Here is a 23,750-nt window from a genome sequence, read left to right as displayed (position 1 = left end):
CTTATCTTTTTTAAGTTATGCATTAGTTGGTTTAAAACAAAATAAAACAATGTATTGAATATGATTTATGTGCTGCTTCAGTCAAAATGATATGACCTGAAATAACCCAAGAAAGAAATGTGGAGCTGTTCCCATGATATATGGAGTTTTATTCTTTCAAAAATACACTGTGTTGACTTGAAGCCAGAACATTAGCCATAATTTATGGGTAAATTTGACATGAGATAAGATGAAAGATTCTCTTAGTCTGATCATGTAGGTTTCTTAAACTGGACATTGTATATAGGGTCTAGGGGTCTGTCTAATAACTGATTAATACACATTTGGTAATTAATTAATAAAACCAAAAAGTGTGCGTTATTCTGTCACTAAAAATGTGCTGATGAGCATGTCCACATTAAGTGCTCATCTCAGACATCTTTTTTTTTATTTTAATATTGATGGAGAGGTTCCAGATTACATTTCCTGCTTGTCCTTGAGAGGACAGCACAGCCAGTAAAAAGCTTCATTAATACCCCATTAGCAGCGTAGCCACGGCTGAGGGGTATTCAGCATAGACGACAGCTTGTAAATAACGCTGTGGATTAGGTTTTTATGAAATGACATGATATGATAAGGTCATCACCAAGGTTGCCTGTGGTGCGTGGAAAAGCACCCATGATTAGTCTTAGTCCGATTCTGAGTTACTCGGTTCTTTTAGAGTCTCATTTTGATAACTGACATGTTGACATTTATGCCTTGTGCCACCTTTTCATTAAATTGCGATGTGAAGGATATTGATGATGCTTTTAAATTGAATAATCAAGTCCAAAATTAGCACCTGTGCCATTTCTGGAAAGACTTGGATTGGAATAAACGTGTGAATTTATGTTTGTCCTACAGTAGAAATGTAAGGTCAGAGCTCTCTCTCGCTTTCTCTTTTTTAAATCTTTCTCAGCTCATTCCACATGCTGACTAATTCTTCTGCCAGGCAAGTCAACGGGTTTAATTAGTGTATAGATCATAGACACCCCCTTTTCAGCTTGTTAACACAGAATCTGTTCTCGGGGTCGAAAGCCAATCGACCAGCCAGCTGTGGTTTATCCATACAGTCCAGGATGAGGCAAACCAACCTGATGTTGTACTGATTAAAACCCACATGACCTTTTGGGCTTAGAGGCCAGACAGAAGTTCACAATATCAGAGTCCATTGCACTAGTTCCCATGCTTTGTAGATACACTGTAGAGTCATCAGAAAATGGATATATTGACTGAGGTAGTGCAGGTGGAAGCTGGGATTGAAGCATTATTTTATAATTGTCTCCCTGTTGTTTGAGATGTGTGTTAATTCAGTCTTGTAAAAACGTTCACGGAAGTCGCTGATGTTGAAGTGTTGTGTGTGAGCTAACCAGGAAGCAAGTCTACAATATAACATGATCATCATGTTATTTTGTAGAATCGCTTCTTACATTCTTACATTTTGGCACATCATCATGATGATGGCACGCCAATATGAATGGTATCCCCAGAGGGGGACATTATGGTCAAACAGGACACAGTGACCCCAGGCAAAAAGGATTAACTCCTGCCTCTTTAATTCCTGGGAGTCATTTTAATGAGCTCAATTCATGATGACTTTACCACTGAATGTCTGTTAATGACCTTGCCTGAATCAAACAAACATTTTACTGCTACAATTTAAGCTTAATTAATCTCAGAAGAACTTGGGAACCTCAAGTCTTTACTTTAACAATTAAAACAGGAAGGAAATGTGTGGGGTACACACTAATAGTGAGGCATTATCGTTGGTTGTAAAGGCTGGCTTCCACTTAATTTCAAGTAAACATGGTGATTGTCAAATGGCCAACCCCTTCTCTGACACACATTCAGAGCTGTGTATGTGTCTCAGCTCCCGTTCACTTTGGCTTGGCTCTCCTCTTGGGGGAATCCCCGAGAACATCTTTGATACCACACAAACCAACTTTCTTTTTTGTAATTATTAAAATAGTAATCTAAAACCAATCTTCTCAGATTAAGCTTTTTAACTACTACAAACTAGTGCTGAAGTTTGATTTGCAGTGTAGGAAAACTAATACTACAATATTTAAGGGCTTCCTTCTGATTTTTTTTCTCACTTTCCAAATTGTCTGTAATTATTCTAGCTAAATAGGTGATCAAAGGAGGTGCATTTTATTTTCAACGTCCTGTGCCTGTTAGACCCTTGTTCTTCCCTCTTAAGCGCTTAGCACTGTAATACCCTATGTAGCGGTGAAACCGAAAGCAATATCACATGTAATCTTCAGTCTTACAAGTACAATTGTTCTCCATTGACCCCACACTCATTCATACAGCTGTGACATATCGTAATAGTAATAGTGTGCACTTTGAGATGCAGGATAACGGTCTGCAACGTGTAAGACAGTCATCATAGCAGAAACACATTTACTCCGAAAAATGTAGCATGCAGTTCCCTCCCACTGGAGAAGTTGGAGAAATAGTTTCAAAGCTCATGCTGTGTAAAGTTTTACTGTTATTACTTGACTTGGAGACATTAACCCTCTTCTGCTACCAGACATCAAAGAGGGTGTAACCTAAGCAGTGACCGATTCAACACTTCTCCAGCCTACAGCAGCACCCTTCCCTTATATTCAAACAGCAGCCAAGGCAAATCCAGCCAACAATAACCAGTATACTGGACTTCCAATCTGGCAGCGTTATTACCATATGGCTCTTGATAAATTCTTCTTCTGCTTCCATGGACGTTACTTTCACCCGGGCAGGTAATACAATTTACCAACATTTTGCAATGTTTGACTGCACCCATAGTGGCTATGATGCAAATGTGAAGGTAACCATCCTGTTCAATCATTGGTTGATGGGCCGGGATTCATCAGACATAGTGTAAGTGTTTCTTTTGAGGAAAGATGGAGGCCATTTAAAAAGTGGCCTGCAGTTCAGACGCAAAGATTTAATTGAGTTTTCTGACAACAGCAGCTCATCAACAATAAATGACACTTTCACCTTCATTTTAGACACAGTCTCTTAAAGTCTTAGTTTGCAGTCGAACTTGGGTCTCCAAGAAGTTCATATACTGTATAGAGCAAAACAATGAGTCTTCGCTTTGCATAAGGCAAGGATATTGGGTGCCCGGACTTAAGAGCTCTAATGAATCTTTTCTTTACCTTCCTTTCCTTTATCTTTCTTTTTGCTGGGCTCAGCCTAAAGCTTGTCACTGCGTTCTTACAAAGTCACTCAAGTGGAGAAAGTCATTTACCTGGAGGTAGAGGTGCCAGAGAGGGAGGCTTTGGGTCGTGTAGGGCAGGGAGGGAGTCTTTGGCGAAATGCTGTATTTGTCAGGAGAGTGTAGCGAAATGGAAGATGAACAAAACAATGAAGCAAGGCCAAGTAAAGTGCACATACTGTAGAGTGCAGACTTTAAGGCAGAATACTTTGAAAATAAGTTCAGTCTCATGTTTTTGATAACAGCAGAACACTGTGTAGCCTGCTGTACCTCACTATTTATGTGGCAGAATGGATTTTATTTTTCAATGGAAAAGGAAAAAAGGTTGAGAAAACGAAGTGTGTACATTTGCTGTGTGTGTCGGTTTTTTTTATATATTTTTATAAGGACAGATATCCATAGGTAATGAGTACAGTACATTTTAAAATCGACCTGGCACTTATGAAGTTAAGAAACTCTAGTCAGTGTATCATTCTTTCTCAGTCTGTACAGAATACACATTATCATCTCAAATCTTCACCAGTTTGATGGCAACACAGTATATTTTTGACACATTCACATTGCAGTGTTGAAATTGGAGTTTGTCCAATCATACTACTGCGAAACAAATATCATTCCCGTCAGCATCAGCTCTTTTTTGTTTTTATCTAGATTGCTATTAAAAGATGATGAACATAGTAAACGTTATACATGCTTCACATCAACACGTTAGCATTTTCACTGTGGGCATCTTCGCAACTACTTCATCCACTGTCACAACATATTTTTCACTCGCTGTCTTGAGCAATCTCTAATGTTTTCATTGATGTCATTGTTACGTGAAGGGGGCTCCTACACTGCTGACGAAGTAAAACACAAGGAGAGACACTCATTAAGAGTGACAAGTTGGAAGTGGAAAGACACATCTATCTATCTATTGTCTTATATTTGTGGGTGTAATTACAATTTACAGGTGAAATCAATTTGATTCTGTTTAGTTTAGTTTAGTTGGCTACTTGTTCATATGCACATGCTCAAAACATAATGAATCAATGAAACAAACAACTTTAGTGCTTGTTGTTTAATGAAACGATCAGCACTAAAATCCACACAGGACTGACTGAAATGAACACATTTTATACATAGTTTCCTACGTTCCTTTTTTCCCCTGACTGATTCCAATCTCCCTGTGATTGTAACCTATAGACCTTTAGTTAAAAAATGTTGACGGTCTGTGGGGCTGTAGAGACACTGACTTCACGGCGGGATCATCATTTACCACAGTGTATTAGTCACGATTCTGATGAGATTCACACTGCCGTGTCTTTTCTCGTTGTATCGCTCCGTGCCGACCTTTGCCAGCCTTGCACTCTTTGTTGTGTTATCAAAAATTGCTCTTTTTTTTTAAAGAGCTCGAGTAGACCTTTTTTTCTGGTGAGCACAGAGGTGATATCTCTTCTCTAGTTACGCTCACTCACACCTCTTTCTAGGAATAATTTACTTAAAAATACAACAGGAATACATGTCCAGTGTTTAATGTCTGGCACACTGCTGCATGAACATTAACTGACAGTGATGATAAAGTGTACTGACGTAAAGAACACTGCCAACTCGCCATTTTCATTTTTTTTATTCATGTTTTGCTCTATACCTACAACAAACACATGCATGTTTAGGTTCTGTATCTTCCCATTTTACAGGTAAACTGACCGGTGTCAACTGATGCATAATGTTGTTTTTCAAAGATGGAAGGCTGTTGTAGCTGGTAGATAATGCCATGTTGTTTTAAAGAAGTATGACATGTTTTGCCTACTTGCACTTAGATGGCACTCCAACATCGGACCTGTCTCCCGAAGTTAACACAATGTATGAAAAGCATTCCCCTCTTGAGGAGATAGGCCTACTTGTTATATACTGTATGTACAATATGCATTAGAAGTATTAAGTGGTGCTTGATGAACACATCATAGTTCCATAGCCATTGAACTGTCTTTGGCTCTCTGCATATCCCAGTGTGGGAGTTCATTGGCCAGTTGCCTTAAATGATGAAACTCTAATTTTTTCTTAAACTTTTCATTTTGATTGGGACAGGGCGCCAGTCTTTTTACAAATAACCTTCTTTCACTATACAGCTACATTGGCCAGTCTGGGGTCTGAGTCCTGCTCGTAGCGGTAGTGGTAGACCTCCATCTGGTCCCGGCAAGCCTCTCTGATGTTGTTGAGCCACCGTTTGATGCCTCCCCGGTTGAGATACAGCACCATCAGAAACACCACGCCGATCAGAGCCAGCACTATACCGAGGAACACGTAGGAAACCGCCTCGAGGTTTTCGTTCATACAATCCACGTCTTCTCCCAGGAGCTTCTCCACGGGAATCCCCCTCTTTACCTCTGGCTCACTGCACAGGATACGCGCTGCATCCGGGCACTGAGACGAGTTCTTCAACCAGTAGTAAAACGCCTCAAGTTCACAGTTGCACCAAAACGGGTTCGAAGACAGGTAGACGCGTATGCGCCTTTGCTCGTACAAAACGGTTACGTTTTCCCTCCCGATTCTCTCTATTGAGTTATTTACCAGCACCAGCGCGTGTAGATTATAGATATCTAATCTCATCAGGGGGATAGATTTCAGTCTGTTTCCCGCCAACTCCAGTCGGTGGAGGTTACGCAAACTTTGTGTGCTGAGCGCATTAGAGAGCTGCGCTGTGGCCGCAGGCAGAACCGAGTAGTTAAGGTAAAGAGAACGCAGCTCCAGTAACCCATGGAAAGCCCTGGCTGAAATAGACTGCAATCGATTGTGGCTCAGATCGAGCAAATGCAACCGGGGGAGTCCCAGGAAGGCGTAAGGTTCAAGAGCCTTAATCCCGTTGTACGACAGCGAGAGTGCCGTCATTTCCAACTCCGTACCGTTGGCCACGAACGCACCGCGCTGTAAAGTTGAGATGTTTCTCCCCCGTAGTATCAAGGTGGACGTCCACTCTGGGATGTCTCCCGGGACGTCGGTGTCATCCCCGTCACGACAGGTCACTGTCCCCGAGTCTCTGGCACAGACGCAGGACGACGGACACGCATCTTCCGGGCGGACTGTAGGCGAAAACAACAAACACACCACCGCTGCGTAACACAAGCACCACTGATTCCAAATAGAAAAAAGACACTTTGAATTATCGGCATTGTGAAATATCCACATCTTCTCCCCCATTTTAGTCTCGGGTCGGGTGTGTGCCGATGTGTCTCGCAAAGAAGGTGACCGACTACAATCCTCACAGGCATGTGAAGTCGAATCAGTCCGTTACTTTGAACAGTTAGGGAGACAACGCTTTTTCCACTCTCGTCTCGGCGTTTTGTGTCTCCGTCCAAAGAGAAGATGAATTTTTCTGTGGGATAATTACGCACCGGACAACAGCCGAACGTGCACTGCGTGGAGAGATTCTCATCAGCGCTCCCTTGGTGTTTTTTTTACGCCTGTCACAGAGAGAGCTAGAGAGAAGAAAGAGAGAGAGATAGAGAAAGAGAGAGAGAGAGAGAGAGAGAGAGAGAGAGATGCACAAGACAACACAAGTTATCCTATGCCCAAGTCATCCTATTAGTGTTATGTTTGGAAAAAAAGGATTATTGGACAAGGCTATGTCTATATGAAAGTTGTTTATATTTAACATATTTCAATATCCACGTGGTGTGGTGGGAACAACCTCCAAACACAATTACTCCACTGTGGATGATAAATAGGCTCATTTACAGGACTACATGATATGTGGTTTAATTTAACTTCAAGAGAGTTTGGCCTTTTCCCCTCCACATCCTGTTTATGTTATTACAGCCTTAATTTACGATCTTATGTTTGTTGTAAATCATTTGATGCAATTACGTGCAGGCAGTGGAGTCTGTTTAATGAGGCCTTGGTCAGTTATTTCCGATTGATACTCTTTCCAAAGAAAGAATAAAAACATGCTTTCAGAGAGTTGGTCACACTCTCCTCGTCTACAGTATAGAGTTGGCAAACAAATCAATAAACCTGAATACATAAGCCCCTCCCAGCTCAGAGATTTGCATGAGCATGTGGTGCCGGACTCTCATGGGACTTTTGTGTCATTTTTGTCTCTGTTACTAAGCAGCGTAACTAAGCAGTGTGGAGGCTTAAAGGTTTGGTGTGCGGGCACCATGGCACAGTTCATCTTTTATTCTAAGCACAAACACTGACAAGAATTTGACTATTCTTCCAAAATAAATAAATGAATGAAATAAAACAAATTCTGTTGTGAACAAAGCCGTTAGTGAAGGACACATAAATAAGCCAGAAGCACAGAGTGTGTAACTTAATCCGTTTAATAAAGAATGTCCGTGGTTCAGCACCATGGATAGCTCCACATGGCAGAGCAGTTCTGTCAGAAAAGGAAAGCGAAGAGGGGAAAAACAGAAGGATTCAGGACCAAGGATAGCACAGAGGAGTAGAGCACCAATTGAAATAGTTGATTAAGGAAAGAAAGAAAGAAATGTCAAATACCACTTAACAGTGTGCATTGCATTCCTCACATTCATATGTGTTCATGTGACGCCCGCTTTTTAAAGGAGAGTGGATACAAAAATAGCTTTCAGGATGACCTGACCGCTGTGGCCTATCAACAAACCAAGGTCAAATCAACCCATTTGGGGGTTTACTTAATTGGAGCAGATGCTGAGTAAGCTGCCATAAGTCACCGAACGCCCTTATTGATGCCTACTCCAGGTCACAATGAGCAGGCCACAATGAGCACCACTATTGTACTGTTTTTCTTTGTGTGTGTTAGTATGTGTATATGTTTGCGTGCGTGTGTTTACTGAGCGAGTGAGAGCATAAACCGAGACAAAGAGCGTAATGCCAATGTGTGTGTTCGTGTGTGTGTAGTGTGTGTGTGTGTGTGCACATTTGTCCTGATAAAATATATATGTATCTGCCTTCAAGTGCCAACCGTATTCAGTTTTCTACAGGCTTATGATGAAATGTTTCTGAAATCCACAGAAATAGTCAGTGTGCAATATAAACTGTTATTGTTGAACACCACATGGATGAAAACTTTGCTTGCTACTTACTATTTCATTAATTCAGACTACTCTATATCTCAAGCCTGTATGGTAGTCTCATGGGCTAACTGTACATGTACACATAGCTAAAAGTGCGTGGACACACGACATCCATATGTGTTTGTGAACATCACTCTCTTAAACCATGGGCATTACGCATGTAACAGCCTCTACTCTTCTGGTTTCCGGCTTTCCACAATATTTTTGAACCTTGATACAGAGATGTGAAAATAAACAGCAACAGTAAAGTCAGAGGTTTGATGTTGGTCAATAACCTCTATAGGTTTCACTTCAGTATAAAGGTGTTGGATAGGGTTGAGGTCGGGGCGTTATGCAGCCAGGTCAAGTTTCTTCTCACCAAACTGGAAGGAAGGTCTTATTTTAAAGGCATGGGCTTGTGGTTTCATCTCTAAACATGAACACATTTTCCCCCAAACTGTTGCCACAAAGTTGGAAGCACACTGTAATCTAAAAGATCAATGTATAAACCATGACAACAAAAATACATGCAATTATTGGGGACAAGAGTGTCCACATAATTTTGACACTTCTTATATCTTGAAGTAAAAGAAGCAGATAAGAGACTCTCAGCAAGAAGCCAAATGACATGTCCCCAAATGACAAACAGTTATTTAAAAAGACAATAGGGAACATACAAGACATATAAAGAAGGCCTAGTGTGCGCATGCATTTAACAGGCTCACTGGGGAGTCTTGAGCGGAGAGAGCTCTAAATCTGTAGCGGATGGACAGAAATGGTGGTGCGTATGTAAATATAGATACTGGGGCAGGCAGAGAACTAGAAAACTGAGACAGGGAGACAACAAGACAGAAAAAGATAGAGAATGATGGAGGACGGCACTACCATCCCTGGTGCTCCTGATAAGCACAAAGGACTAAATTGATGGCGGTTTGTTTAGTCGATAAAGGCTTATGGGATAGTATTTCTTTCTCCAAAACAAACAACGACATCTGCTCAGTCTTCCTCTTCTTCTCTCAGGACCTCGTTCACCTGCTCCACAGGTGTCCTCTCTATCTGCCGGAGCAGAGAGCAGATTTACTGGTGGCTGCTATTCACAGGCTGTTGCTGGGATATTGCCATGGTGCCCTCCCGATGGCCTTCAACTTGACACTGAACCTTGTAATTGATTTACTCTAGGCTGCCCATCCCTATCTACTCACCACAGTTTGTGTGTATGTGTGTGTGTGTTTGTGTATACTTGTTGATGAGCGACCAGTTGTCAATAACCTTGCTAGTCGAGTTTTTTTCCGCGTTTTCTCAGGTGTGTCATTATTTCTGACGGCTCTGGTGCACGTGCTCAATTAGCAGTGGCGTACAGTTTTTTCCCTACATTTGGTGTGTGCGTGTGTGTAATCATATGTCCACTGCAAATCACTCCAACGCTGCTGCCTTGCTTGTCATTCATTAACCTTGTTTCAACGGCCAACCAGATCCGTCCATCAATCCTCCCTCTAGCTGGTCAATGAAGGAAACATGCTAGTTTGGACTCATAATTAAAAACTATTTAATATGACCTAAGTGAAGGACATTAGCCCACAAATGCCACGTAAGGACCCTGGACACAGTCTTGAAGGCCTCAGGGTGTCATGATTCACAAAGTAGTTTGGCTCTGTAGGTGTAAGCTTCCAAAGTGACTCAACACAATGTGTCAGTACATCAGAGACATTATCTGCACCTTGATAATCCCTCTGGGACAAAAGAGATGTTTGAATTATTCAAATAATGTTCGAAGCAGTAGTTTGAGGTGCTGTTCTATTACATCTATTACATTATGTTTTTTATGTTTTGTGTGTTCTTTTTATGGACCTTGAGTCTGACAATAAAGATGATGATGATGACATCGCATCATATCGTAAGGCGTAAAAAAAGTTGTGCAGGATCATAAGTGGCACGAGGCACACACACACTTACACTGCTGCTTAATACGTTAAGATGGCTGCCAGGGGACGTACTGTAGTACGACAAGGTGCTTGGATAACAATAGTTTAATCTAAAATGGTCATTAAACTTTCTCTTCCTGCACTGTGTGTGTACATTTGATGGTGTCCATTGTAAAAGAATAAAAAATTAATTTAAAAAAGCAACGGGTGAGAAGTTGAAGGACTCTAGCAACTGGGAATAATGCCGGTTAACACACACATATGCAAAAACACACAGGGGCTAATCTTCAGAGAAAAGTGTGGGTGTGCTTTGTTAGGAGGCAGGTGCATATCAGGGTTAATCTATCTCCCCTCCAGACAAATTACTGCAAAGTACTTCAGAGTGAGTTGAAAAGAGCAGTAAAGATAGTGACACATGACCCACCTCCCTATATCTCTCCCTCCCTCCCGTCCCCAATGCAGTCTGCACATCTACTATGCCCATCCGTCTATTTGCGGACCTGCTCCTCAAACAGTACTCCACCACCGGATGAATAAGAGATGAGGGGATGAGCGAGGAGAGGAGTGGATGGAGGTGAGGAGGGAGAAGTGAAGAAGTACAGCTTAGTCCGGTCAGGACCCTGTGGTGAAACGGATCTTGAGAGGCTGGTGTCACCTGTCCCGGGACCATTAATTAGTCATTTCGACTTGTAAATGGAGTGAGTATCCAGACAGTCACAACCGACCAAACAATGCCAAGTCTCTCAATCAAAGTGAGTAAGCTGTGGTTGTCGATTACATGGTTTGGTCAAAGTGGAAAACTGTAGAGAGAGCAGAGGAATGACCATGTCATAACATAACATTTGATGAAACACACACAGATACACACAAGAGCGGATGAAATGCATTGTACTTACTTGGATTATGGGATTTTCAGATACACATGAAGGTTTACATGAATAATCACTAACATTGAAAATAATAATTTTATTTGAATAGAATATTCCCAGTGTGCTATAAAGTGAAATTCAGAAATAAGATAAAAGATACTTTTAAAACAATAGCAGTAACTGGCCATAAGTTAAGAGACAGTGAATTAGAAATAAATATTTGTTATGGGATCTCTCAAAATAGGATAAAAGCATTAGTATGCACAGTTGTCACATAAAACAATACAAAACAAGATAAAGATAATATTAAAAACGAAAGAATCTAGTGGTAAAATTAAGTAAAAGTTAATAGACTCTAAAAAAGGTTAATAGTTCAAGTTTTTCTTTGTCAGTCTCTCATTTATACATTATACATAAAACAATTATTTAATAAATACAATAAAATATCCCATTAACCACCTTACCTGCCTGCATATAATCAAAGTTAATATTCCATTTCAAGTTTGCAGTTGAAGGATGTTTTCCAACCTTATAGGCATATGCGTAAATTCCAAATTTTTGACACCGCAGTCTTGACTTGGGGGGGTATTTACTTTTTTACTCCATAGTCCTCAGCTCTTATGATTTGGATTTTGAATGCAACATGATCTTAAAATCAATAGTCCAGGGGGGTGGTGAAGATCATTTGCAAACACCTTCCACTCTAAATAGATATTTGAATTCATTGCGTGTGCAGTTCATTCCCCTTCACCTGTCACACTTGTCTTGAGTTACATCTATTTCAGCAAGTATTACACATTACCTTTCAACAGTCATATACAGTATGTAAGTTAAAAGAACACAGATTTTGAGATGAAAGTTCTGAGGACTTCTGAGAACAATGTGATCAGGGAATCAGGGCCTGATATGAGGTGACACACACAGGAACTTAGATAGTATTACATAATATTGATTCCTCCAGTAGCCGGTTGGATTAGTTTACGTCTCTTCCCGATCAATATCGAACATTCAGTTTCTAACAATTGCGTTAACAAACAAACAATATCACATGGCGACTTGGATCGTTATGTCTCTGTTTGGATTCAATTACAAAACGGTTGCTATCTGACCTCTGTTTGTCCTTCTGGCTGTCATTGACTCACAACACAGAGGTCCCCCATGGCAGTTAAGCCGCTCCTGCTGAAGGGTGAAGTGTATCAGTGACACCTTGGAAAGTGAACCAACCGCCTGAGTCAGGGTAAGACACTAGTTGTTCAGTTCCATGCGATCCGATCCGCTGCTGGCCGAGGCCCATGGGGGGGACGCCCTACCAACTGAGCTAAGGGCGCCCCAACTACTGTACTTTAGTACAACTTTACTTGAATACGTAAATTTAATGCTGCTTAATACTTCTACTTCACTACATTTCAGAGTAGGTATTGCACTTTTTACTAGCTACATTTATTTGACAGCTGTAGCTAGTTAATTTGTGTTTCAAATAAAAATCACATTTGATAGGCTTGAAAAATACAATGCTTGTGACCCATTACAAGAAATGATTAGCGGTTTCCCCCAAAGAGACAGCTCCTCTCTCCTGTTCTGCGATGGTTTCATATATTTTTAGGATTAGAGATATCCAGAATAGGACAAAACATTTGTGTAACTTAATTTTTCTTTCTTTCCTGGAACATTTGTAATCTTTTTACCCACAATGTATTTTGTGATCCTTCTTCAGGAGGCCCAATGCCTTCCATGGGGGGACCACTGGACTACCACCTAACAAATTAACTGTATATTTAACTAGTTAGAACTAACTCCATGTTGACCAGTAACTTTATTGAAATGTTGTCACAAAACTTATCTTTTAACCAGAATTTTTATTTGTAACTCAGCGCTTTTTCATTGCTATTGGTACGTTTACAGTAGCTATGAGGAACTTGGATTCTGGAATATGTATGAGGATTCTAGCCCAAGTGCTTGCTGGAAGCACGAGTGGAAGAGAGACCGCAGGATGCACTACGATGAGGTAATGTATTAATATCTGTATTCTTCTTTTACTGACATCAGCTTATCAAGTGACCAAACTTCTACAGACTCATACAAACCTTGTACAAATAATGGTCACAGCAAAGACAGGTGCAGAAGAATCTCAAGTGTCTTTTTCTAGTGTCAGCAGGTTTAGTAGAATAATATTTTTTAGGACCAGCGAACTCTATCCCTGCTCTGTCCTTTAACCCAACATAGAATCCATACCTTGCTCTGCAGCTGATCCTGCGCTCTTCTTGGGAAGGTAAAAAGTGAAAAGGAATTTTCCCTACAAAGTGCATAAAGGATTGCATTTCATCACAGGGAGGGATAACTGATGAAGGGGAAGCTTTGGGGGAAATGGCTACATCATCCATCCATGTTTCACCAAAGCGCCGAAAATACTCGTGCCATTAGGCTTTAGAACAGAGTGGGACATTTGTGGAGAAAACTAGGCATGGATAGATGAACAAGGAGGAGGGAGAGATTATCTTACATTTATTATGGTGGAGCTCATTAAAAATGGGAAGGTCATTATTTTTATCTGGAGCATAGAGAGTGAGAGGGAGGAAACTATTCTTAGTTTGTACCGCTATGGTTTGAGAAGATGGATCTATTTTTTTTTTACGATAGCCTCTGTTGGAACCCCAAGCCCCTATACCCCGGCAAAAATACTGCTTCGAAAATATGAAATGCATTTATTATAATTTTTTTTAAGCTAAACATGTTTGAATGGCAGTTATGAAAAAAAAACTAAGAGTTGAAGACAGTTTGTTATTATGTGAACATAATTAGTACTCCAGGTGGCAAAAAGGAATGCTGACACCTCAGAATATAAACTAGGCAAATAAATACTGGGGGAGATATTTCCCCAAGGGCAAATATCTCCCCCAATATTTTTTATTTGCTTTTTGAAGTATTTGACACCTGGGTTATTGTGCCTTGGAGTGTGGGGGATGAATAATGATAGCAATATTCAACCTTTATATTGGAACAGCATAACAAGAGAGCAGAAACTAATTTGGAGATGGAAGAAAATATTCCGCCATAGAGTTTGTCAACAAGAACTTGTGGAAGATAATGTCATGAAATTGAAACTAAACTCAGGCAAAATAATATCTTCACCCATGTAAACAGGAGCTTATCAATGACAAGTCCTAGCAGATATAAGAAAGGTCAAACTTACAAAGAAACAAAATGTGTACTACCTCCATGCTAGCAGATCTGTGAGACTCCACTGTGGTACTTTGAGCTTAATGCTGTCTTCAGCATGATGACCACATACATGATCTTAACATGCTCACAATGGCATGGCTAAATGATGATGCTAAGCACAACTGCTTTACCACCTTTCAGTGTAATTTTTTGATTGAAATGCAGTTAGTTGTGTGGAGGTACAAACGTTTTAGAACAAATCAAAATGTTTGGTCTTGATGGTGCTAGATGAAAAGTGAAAGGATCACTAAAGTTGGACTAAATCACCCTGATGGGGTCATGCATGTGTACAAATTCAACGGCATCCATCCAATAGTGGTTGAAACATTTGACTCAAAACAGCAAATGTCAGCCTCATGGCGGCGCCAGAGGAAATGTCAGGGGATCAAGTCAATAGGATTCATCCTCAGATGATCATGAATGTACCAAATATTGTGTCTATCCCCATTATAAGTCGTAATAAGTGAACAAGTAGAACTGCTGGTGCTAGAAGAGGATCGTTCGATAGTCAGTAGGATTCACCTCTACGGACAATGAATGGCTGCGCAAAATTTCCAGCCAATCCATAAGAAGATTATTTCCTGTCCGGGACAGAAGAGGTGTAGCAACCCATCAAGCGCCATCCCCAGACCCATGCATACGGAGGATTAGATTGCCAATCAAACCTTTACCTTGTATAATGTGTGACTGAGTTTCAGTTTCTGAGGAGGGTAATTGTCAATGGGTATGATGTTGAAATTTTAGCCTGCAAGCGAAAATGAAAGAATACTTCTATTTTTGCTCCAAAAATTGGGTACAACCAAGTCTTTCCAAACTGTAGCTCATCATACTTAACATGCAGTCTGATTGGCTATTATTTACTGTCAGATATTTCCATAATGGTCGGTAATAACCTTGCCTGGGTAAGAGAGTGATGGGGATTTTATTTTTGCATAAGCCCCAGACACATTACCATCCTCTGCATCATGTATCAGATGTCCTCCAGTGTGGAGGGTGGGTCAGAAAAATAGAGCATCGAGGAGACTAAAGGAGCAAATCCACTAAAAGGCAGATGCAGACATCGGAGAGCTTGAGGGGGTCAGAGTGTGGAGTGAGGGGCTCATGTAAAGGTTGAGAGGAAGCCTGCAAGAAGGAGATATTTAAGACAAAAGGTGCACATGAGACCCTCCAACAGGGTCCCATGGCAGAATTTGAAGAGCAGGTTGATGGATAAGGGGTGAAAGCTCTGCTTGTCTATTGGTCAGATTAACAAACTAATGTCTGTAAAACTCCAAAGTTGTTCACAGTTGTATAATGATTGTAAAGCTTTGTAAATTCTGAAAAAAATTGAAAAAATAACCAGAGTGATGTCATCAGGGTTATCGTGGCTTAGGCTTAGAGGCTGTATCAACTGTGACCATTTTTTTATTTAGCCAGGCATGGCTTTACCAATGGCAAAGTTGGTCGATTGATCAGCCACTCCGTCATTCCACTACTGTGAATGAAATTTCTCAATAACTAGGTTGGATTTTCTCCTGGAATGTCTCAACACATGTTTTTCTATTCCAATAATGATGTTAACATAAGTAACCGCCCAACTTTTCATTTGCTTTTTTTGCTCACAAAATCTGTTTGGTTTTCTTTATGAGTATTGCAGCCTCACAGAGCCTCTTGTGTGGCCGAAGTCTTTTTTTAAATCTATATCTTGTGAGTCTCCCTACTAAAATGCAGTGGCCAAAATATAAAATTGTTGAATTACTACTTTACTGTTTTTATTGTCGCTCATACAGTATATTTATCTCTTTTCCCCCCAATTGCAATAGCTTTAGGTAACCTTTTTGTTGTTGTTTGTAAACATTTTCAACATTTTGAAATTGATTTTAATGATGATTTCACCATAAAAACTGATATTACCAAGTGCTTAAAATGTGTGTGTAGGGCCCTTCAATGTCAGAGATCATTGTTGTGGTAACAAAAGTGTTTATAATTCATGCAGAGGGTGGTTGTAATGTTGATGAAAAGCAGCTTACTCTTAAGTCGGGCAAACTCAGCAGTTTGTAACTCTGTCGGTCCGTGTTACTGATCTTGACGCAAGGCCTTGTTACAGAATACACACGCCACAGCTTTTTGTTTGCAGTCTGGCCAATTTTGATTGCATTATGTATAGCAAGACATCTGATAAGCCCGAGATCACAGCCGCTGGAAATGGCCTCAAATGGCACTGGAAGGTGAAATAAGGAACCAGTGATCTGATACTGCAGCAGCGAGAATACTTATTTGTGCAGGCTGTGTTCATCCTCATCATCATCCTCCCTTTCCATACCTACATCAGAGAATTTAGTTTGCTTGTGCTTTAATTCATTTGAACATGAGTCCACATTTTCTTCCTCAGGTCTTCACTGATGATGGCTTAGAAAAAAACTGAAAAACTGGGCTATAAGAAGATACATGCTGCAGTGTTGACAGTTGAATGTCAAAATAGTTATGGGACAATGAAGACCATAAAAGAAAAGAAAAGCATGAAACAGTGGTAAAGTAGCAATTGTAAGGCAAAAACACTTTTCCTGTGTGTTTGGAGTGAGAAAATGAAAACATAAACATTATAACTTACTGTATAATATACAGTAAGTTATACAGTTATAGAATACAAATTTTAAAAAGTCTATACGTTCCTTCCCTTATAAATAGATAGAGGCTTTTTACAAGCTCCGAACAAAGAGGGAACTGCAATCGTCTAGATTAGGATTTAGTGCCACCCCAGATTTGTTTTGTCTTGATCTTGACCTGCGAGGACAGTATCCCCGTCTGTCATACTGGCCGTGCTGTCATACTGGCCGTGCTCCAGATACTGGTGATGTCTAACTGTCAGATGCCTCAGGACTTCCAGCTGTGATCCAAGATTTTATTGTCTTTGCTCAACCAAAGCGATACCTCATCTCTGAAACCCGATGCACCTCAACAGAAGAGCAATGATCATAATACTAAGTTCCTTGCCGTTTTTTTCCTCATCCACCAGTGACATAGAAGGTTACTAATTGAGTTGAAACAGGGGGAAAACAACTCTAAAACACTAATGCTTAAATAGGTTCATGATGACTTGAAAGGGTTTTATAGGTCTTGGAGGACACGGCATGGATACTGTAGGTTCAAGCGGCAGAGCTACATCTGGCTTTTGTGCCTTCCAAGCATGAAATTAAATTTGTCTGTGGATAACTGCTGCCACCTAAAGGTCAGAGGGGGCGTACCTGTGTGTGTGTGTATGTAGGGACTGAGAGTATCTGCAGATTTCATAGATTGAATAACATGCTAGTGTAAACCATTTGTTAACCGCAATCATGAAAACGTCACACATTTACGTTTGCTTCAGTTCGAGGAGTACATGTAACCTGGACGTACCTGGTGGATGACTTACCTCACACTGCGACACCACCGCTCAGGCATGAAATTGAAATTATTGATGGATACATTCTGACACCAAAAGGGTCAGAGCCACAATCAACCGCAGGTAAAGCCCTGGCCACTCGGTAGCTGTGCATACTCTCATGTTGCTTCTATAACAGTATACTTATATACTGTATATCAGTAGCCATGTATATATACAGAAGTGCTTATAAACAGGAATATGTATATGTCAATAGATAAAAGAAGGAATTCACAGATTGAAATCAGGTCTCAGAGTTCAAAACTATAATTACATGGAAAAGATTTTCGCTTCTGTGTATATATATATAAGGCTACCCCCGTAGACAGTCGTCCATAGCTTGAAGTTCCTGTAGTTCATGACAGTCAGGGCCACAGTGAAGGCAGAGGAGTCGTCTGGCCTTTGGGATGATGGAGAGGGTCTGGTCTCTGCAGCCACTGGGAGACGAAGAGGAGAAAGACACAGACGTTATTTCCACTTATCAGTCATAATAATAAAAGAGTAAAAATACTTGAGACATTGAAAACTGCATGCTGTGAAAATGTTCCTCACCACCTGTGTGGCTTACTCACCCATTGAAGTGCAGCTGAGCTAATTTGAAGAGTTGTCGTCCCAGTTCAATACTGTCTTTTCCGTACTGGTGGCCGACAGCTACAGCACTCCGCTCCAGATGGGAGGCTGCTTTGTTCCAGTCACCTGCATGAAGAGCAGAGACAAAACAAAGCAGTAAGAGGACTGCAACAGTGCTACGTGTCGAGGCAATTTCAATTCCCTCCAGAATTAACAATCATTAATTGACACAACACTAGGTATTGGGAAAATAATCGGGGTAGTTATTTCTGACCAATAATATTTACATTTTGTACAAGTCAATGCAGCTGCTTCAATGTTTGTATATGTGTGCTATAGTATAAATCAATGGTACATTAAAATGTCATTCTCAACTGACTGAGCCATCTCTAGAACTCGCTTGAAGTCATCTCTTGTGAATATCTCAATAAATGGGAACCACGCAGAGTAAGGGATTTCTAACCACAAACCCATCTGCAGATAATGTTGCGTTATTATTCTCACCCATTGTAGCACACACTCTGGCCATGGCATCTGCCAGCTCCCCCTGCAGTGGGTGTGTCTCAGCAAGGATCAGTCCAGTCTGACACTGGGTCCTTCTCAACAGTGTCAGAGCCTCATCTGAGAGAAAGCAGAGCGGGGGAATAACACAGATGAAACTAAAGACCTGCAGAACAAATGGCAAAAGATACAACATCGTCTCTGCATACTGCATCACTCCACCTGGCCTCTCTCCCTCCATGATGTCCACGGCCTTCTTCAGATGGACCCTGATCTCCTGCAGCCTGTGGCTCACTTCTGATGATGACATACGTTGGCCACAGGATGACTGCGAACATATAAATCCCGTTGCTCCGTCCTGAATGCTTTTCTGAAAATCACGAAAAGAGTCTCACATGATTTGAAAGGGACTGTCAACAGCAGTATGTAAAAACTTGAAAGAGGAATTCATCAATAAGTAGCACAATTAATACTGTATCATTTTATAAAATACAAGATCCATTGAAGCCTGTCAACACCTACTTTAAGAGATCCTTTGCATTTGCCACACAGGAGTCCAGATTCCTGGCCATCAAGTGTCACATCCATCCACTGCTTACTGTGCTGTGTGCCCTCCCCCTCCTGCTGCTGAGTGCAGGCCTCACACTGGCACAGGAAGTAATACTGCTCCTGCAGGAGACGCTGGCGCTCCTGGGTCGCCATCCTGCTGCTGTGAGGACCTGAGGGAGACAGGAGAGGTGTTAGTGATAGAACAACACTGCAAATTGAAGCCACGACACTCTGATTGTAGTGGAGAGTGTTGTAAATGATGTATGAGACCTTGGTGATGGACGAAACATATTGCTAGACATCCCTGTGCTTTGAAGAAATATGTCAGCACACTAACAATCCTTTTGCACTCACTAGACTCGACACAAACACACATTTTCTTACCGTAGCAGTGCAGGATCTCTTGTCCAGCATCTATAACTTTGGCTGCTCTGACAGTTGCAGTGACTTCACGGGCCGTCCTTCCGTTCTCATCTACACTCTCACTTAAGTCTGCAGACAGATCTGAAGTAGAGGTTCCAGTGCTGAACACCAGACTGGTGTTGGGACAGCAGGAGTGATTCAGGAGACTAATAGTTGGGAATATTGCCGTGGCAATGCGAATTTCCCTGCTTGACTGCACTGGTGAGTTTTCCGCTCCTGTGAGACGGAAGAACCGAAAAGTAAAAAAGGTAAGTCACCAGGAATTGTATTTATATGATATATATTCATTTAAGTTTTTCTACTATTGGGTTAGGGTTAAAATGGCAACTATTTGTTTGATTCTAACTTCTCAAATGTGAATGTTTGATTAAACCAAACACATTTAAAATTTGGACTCTTTGCTATTGGTTCAACTTTATTTTGAAAAAAACATGGTTGTAGAACTATAAGCATATTACAGAGTTAAAAATAATATTCATATCACTGCACTGAATTATTTTTTACAGCAGCAACTGTTTTGGAGGCAAATGGGATAACACAACACCTGTATCTTGTAGCATGAGGATTGCCTGGGCGTTACACCTCAACTGCAGGAAGTGCCTTAGGACTGCACTTCCCAGCAGCCACTGCTCCGAGCTCCACTCTGCATGGCCTCCCTCCTCGTCTGACGGTTGGCTGTTTGCCCCCGAGGCTGGCCTGAGGTCCCGGGCTGCAGGTGGAGGTCCTGCCTTGCTGAGCTTCAGGTAGAGCGTTGCCACGGTAACCGCACACAGGAAGCGCAGAGCCGGGCTGTGTCGATCCAGGTGGTGCAGTAAGTGAAACACGCTCAGGTAAGAGTCACCACAGTGGGAAGTATGACACGGATCGGAAACACTGGACTCTCCTTTTAGACTGATCGGCTTCGAAACGACGGCCAAAGCGATTCTTTCTACCTTGGCCTTAAATGCTATCCTCCAAGCGAGCTCTGACAGCACACCAAACGCCATCAGGACCGGTCTCAGCGAACACTCCCAGCGGTGGTGCTCTTCCCAGGCGTCCCTCTGACAGGAAGTTGAACAGTACCGGCTGTAAGTGCACCTTCCGCACGGCACAGGACACAGCGTCTCGCTCAAACACCTGTGACAGCGCCTGTGCTCCACTCCAAACAGCATGCTTCTCTCTTTGTGCTGCTTGCCCCCTGATCCTCTCACCTCCTCCTCCATCCCTGGTATAAGGACACAGCTGTACGGCCTGTCGGTAAGGATCACCTCCCCAGCTTCTATTCTCTCTGCGGCCATAAGATGGCGCCCTTTCTCCGGGTTGAAGCCAACAGCAATTTGAGGACCAATGCCAAACGGGAGAAGTCCAACTGATGCTGTTTTTAATCCGTCCGAACCTCCATGATTCTTTGAGGCGGGCTTGCATTTATCCTCTTTTGCCTTTTCACTCAAAGAGAGGCGCTCGAGGCACTGTGTACGACGGTCCTCTAGTTTGTGTGAAAGGTGAGAGGGATAGCCGTTCTTCAGAGCTTCATCCATGTCATCAAGGGACTCCTGAAGAAAAATAAATAAACGCTATAATAAGATCTGTGAAACAAATCAAGGTTGTGAGCAAAACATAAAGCTGAATGCCATATTAATAACGTATATAGATCAGCAATTAGGTTCCCCTAAATAAGCTTACTACAAGTATCTAAACCTACAACAGTACATAAAAGAAGGAAAGTGTCTAAGTTAAAAGGGGGCATTACATATAAGATGAGCCCCTAGTTTCAGAGATACATCTACAATGATCTCTCAGTTAAACAAACTAAATGACAAGGAAACGCATGTCCTCTGAATGAAGGCTGCCTTGTGACAAGTCTGTTAAACATCCACAGGACCATTTCTAAGTGAATAAAACAGGCAGCAGAACTGGCTAAAACAGGTTTTAATGATATCACGATTACACCACTTCCTCATTATTTAGTGGTTGATAGTAGCGCCAGCTCACCTGGTAGTGCTGCAGATGGTAGAGCGCTGCAGAGCGGTTGGCATAGCACAGGGACAGCTGCTCCGAACATCGGGGAGCAACGCATACGCCCTGTCATGACGGGAGACAGAGAAGATGGATGTTGGTGTGTATTAATCAGGACTGCGAGGCATGCCATGTTTGAGGGATACTGCTATATAATCCTTTTGTTTTACTGTTCTATTATTCTCCAAATTTAAACAATTTGTCATTTCTGATGAACCTGTTTGTGGAGATAGTCATTTAATCTAATTTCTATGTGAACATACAGTATACAACTTTATTTTAGGAAACAACCTGTTACTACATTACATATCCTGACATCCATATTAAACCCATAACATAATCCCATAACAAAAATTTGACTTTGGTAACATTATCTGTTCATAATGTTTACATCCGATTGTAATGCTTTAATTTAACATATTTTACATCAGTAAATATAGTATATATTATCTTTCAACAGTATTATCTTTTATATTTTATTCTATTTTGCATTGTTCAAGACAGTCTGAGTACAAATAATTTCATTTTCAAAACATTTCACAACTAGTACTTCTGTATTTGTTGAGCATGTGATATCCATGATCACAATTTTGCAAGCATTGTAGATGTCTAAAGTATTAATTTATTCCCCATGTGAAACAATAGAGTATTGTTGTCACTTCACCTGTGAGTAGTGCAGAGCGGCTGCAGTGTAGTCTCTGACTTTGAAGCTAGAGTTGCCACTCTCCCTGCATTTGGCCGCTTTCTCTGTGTCCTTCTCTGCACAGTATCCAGCAGAGATTGACTGCACCATATCCAGATCATCTTGGCTATGAAACAGGAAATGTACACAATGCATGTTTGTTAACACATTAAACTACAGTTTGATTTATCCATATTAAACATTTTGTAATATTTTCTGCACAAGTACATTTTCATCATATCTATATAAAAGTTTGCTACTGCAGAAAAAGTTTGTTAGATTACTGACCTTTTCAAAAGCTGTTGTACCAAGTGCACCACTCTTTTATAAATCGAAGTGATTGTCTACTTTTGATATAAATATGCACATCTGTTTTTAAGGCGAGATATAAAGATTACAGATTTACCTTATACTTGTGGATGTTTTTTTGTTCAAAACTCAAAATTCAATAATTACAGTACTAGACAAGCTGAAAATCTTCCCTCCCTCTGTAGAAATCTTCCCAGTCAGTTTTGTATTAAATATCATGGGGTCCTCTTAAGGAATGAAAACATAAATTTACTCGATTCTTCTGTCTCATTGTCTGTGTAGTTTGTACAAAAAGAGACTTCAAAATGCTATGCTATCACAAGCAATTAGTGTGAAATAACAGATTTTGTGAATATGTTAAACAACACGACCCTCTGCTCTAACATATTTTTGTAACTGATGTAAACAGATGTATTTGATTGTTTTGTATTTTTTTTAATTTTTTTTATTAGTCTTGTATTTTGTTATTTTCTTATATTTTCACTTTGGGTCACTTCATATTATTTCACCCATGTTCAATTTAGCTAAAGTAAAAATATAGTTGTTGCAACACTGAGGCATTTGAAGGCACATTCAAGTGATCCAGTCAACAAGACTGCATGATTGATCAAAAGAGTACGTTTTAAATACTTCATAGGCCAAAAAGCATTGTCTATATTTACCTGTGTTTCTCAGATTGATCATAGACTCTACAGTCTGGAAACACACATGCACCAAACTACATAAGTTAGCTAGTTTAGCTACTTACGTTGTCAGAGTTAGGGCACATTTAAAAACATCATCTACTTCAAGTAGGGATGTGAAATGTTCCTTAAGCTCGGGATCGAGTCGGATCCATTTCTGTGCAACGTGATCTTGCCACTGGACGCACGGAAGATCCATCATGAACCACGGCTGGACCACATGGACGACCGGAGGGTTTGTTTTGAATCCGTTTCGGTTTTAGTAAAAGCTTGAAACAGCAACCGTGACAAAGTATTAAAGTCTTTCCGAGACCATCCTTCGAATTAAAGGTCATGTCATTTTAATGTAAAGCCTGACCAATTTTACGTTTTATGTTGAAGGGATAAATG

At 40.9% G+C, this 23,750-nt stretch overlaps 2 protein-coding genes across 2 annotated transcripts; both read right to left on the bottom strand.

Annotated features, from left to right (window-relative positions):
* Positions 1–5,323: 5,323 nt before the first annotated feature.
* On the bottom strand, positions 5,324–6,400 carry tpbgl (trophoblast glycoprotein like; the record flags this gene model as incomplete). Its single annotated transcript, XM_080041291.1, has 1 exon — positions 5,324–6,400. One exon carries the CDS (start codon positions 6,398–6,400, stop codon positions 5,324–5,326), a length of 1,077 nt encoding a protein of 358 aa, XP_079897417.1.
* A 9,948-nt stretch (positions 6,401–16,348) lies between these two features.
* On the bottom strand, positions 16,349–23,574 carry smyd4 (SET and MYND domain containing 4). Its single transcript, XM_080040687.1, has 10 exons — positions 23,426–23,574; positions 22,351–22,495; positions 21,663–21,752; positions 20,236–21,223; positions 19,653–19,907; positions 19,242–19,438; positions 18,942–19,089; positions 18,723–18,839; positions 18,221–18,344; positions 16,349–18,085 (listed from the first exon to the last, which is right to left on the bottom strand). The coding sequence occupies exons 1-10, from the start codon at positions 23,560–23,562 to the stop codon at positions 17,962–17,964; spliced, it is 2,325 nt and encodes a 774-aa protein (XP_079896813.1). The 5' UTR covers positions 23,563–23,574; the 3' UTR covers positions 16,349–17,961.
* Positions 23,575–23,750: the final 176 nt, after the last annotated feature.

Source organism: Ammodytes marinus, assembly GCF_949987685.1.
Source record: "Ammodytes marinus genome assembly, chromosome: 14".
Lineage (NCBI taxonomy): Eukaryota > Metazoa > Chordata > Actinopteri > Uranoscopiformes > Ammodytidae > Ammodytes > Ammodytes marinus.
This window is presented reverse-complemented; position numbering and strand designations above follow the sequence as displayed.

Bases quoted from the DNA above. Each gene is read 5' to 3' on its own strand.
- smyd4 (XM_080040687.1), bottom strand. From the start codon at position 23,562: ATGATGGATCTTCCGTGCGTCCAGTGGCAAGATCACGTTGCACAGAAA. The intron at 19,090-19,241 runs GTAGGTGTTGAC...CGTGATTTTCAG, and splicing joins AATGCAAAGGATCTCTTAAA to AAAAGCATTCAGGACGGAGC. The intron at 18,345-18,722 runs GTGAGAATAATA...CTCTTCATGCAG, and splicing joins CAGAGTGTGTGCTACAATGG to GTGACTGGAACAAAGCAGCC.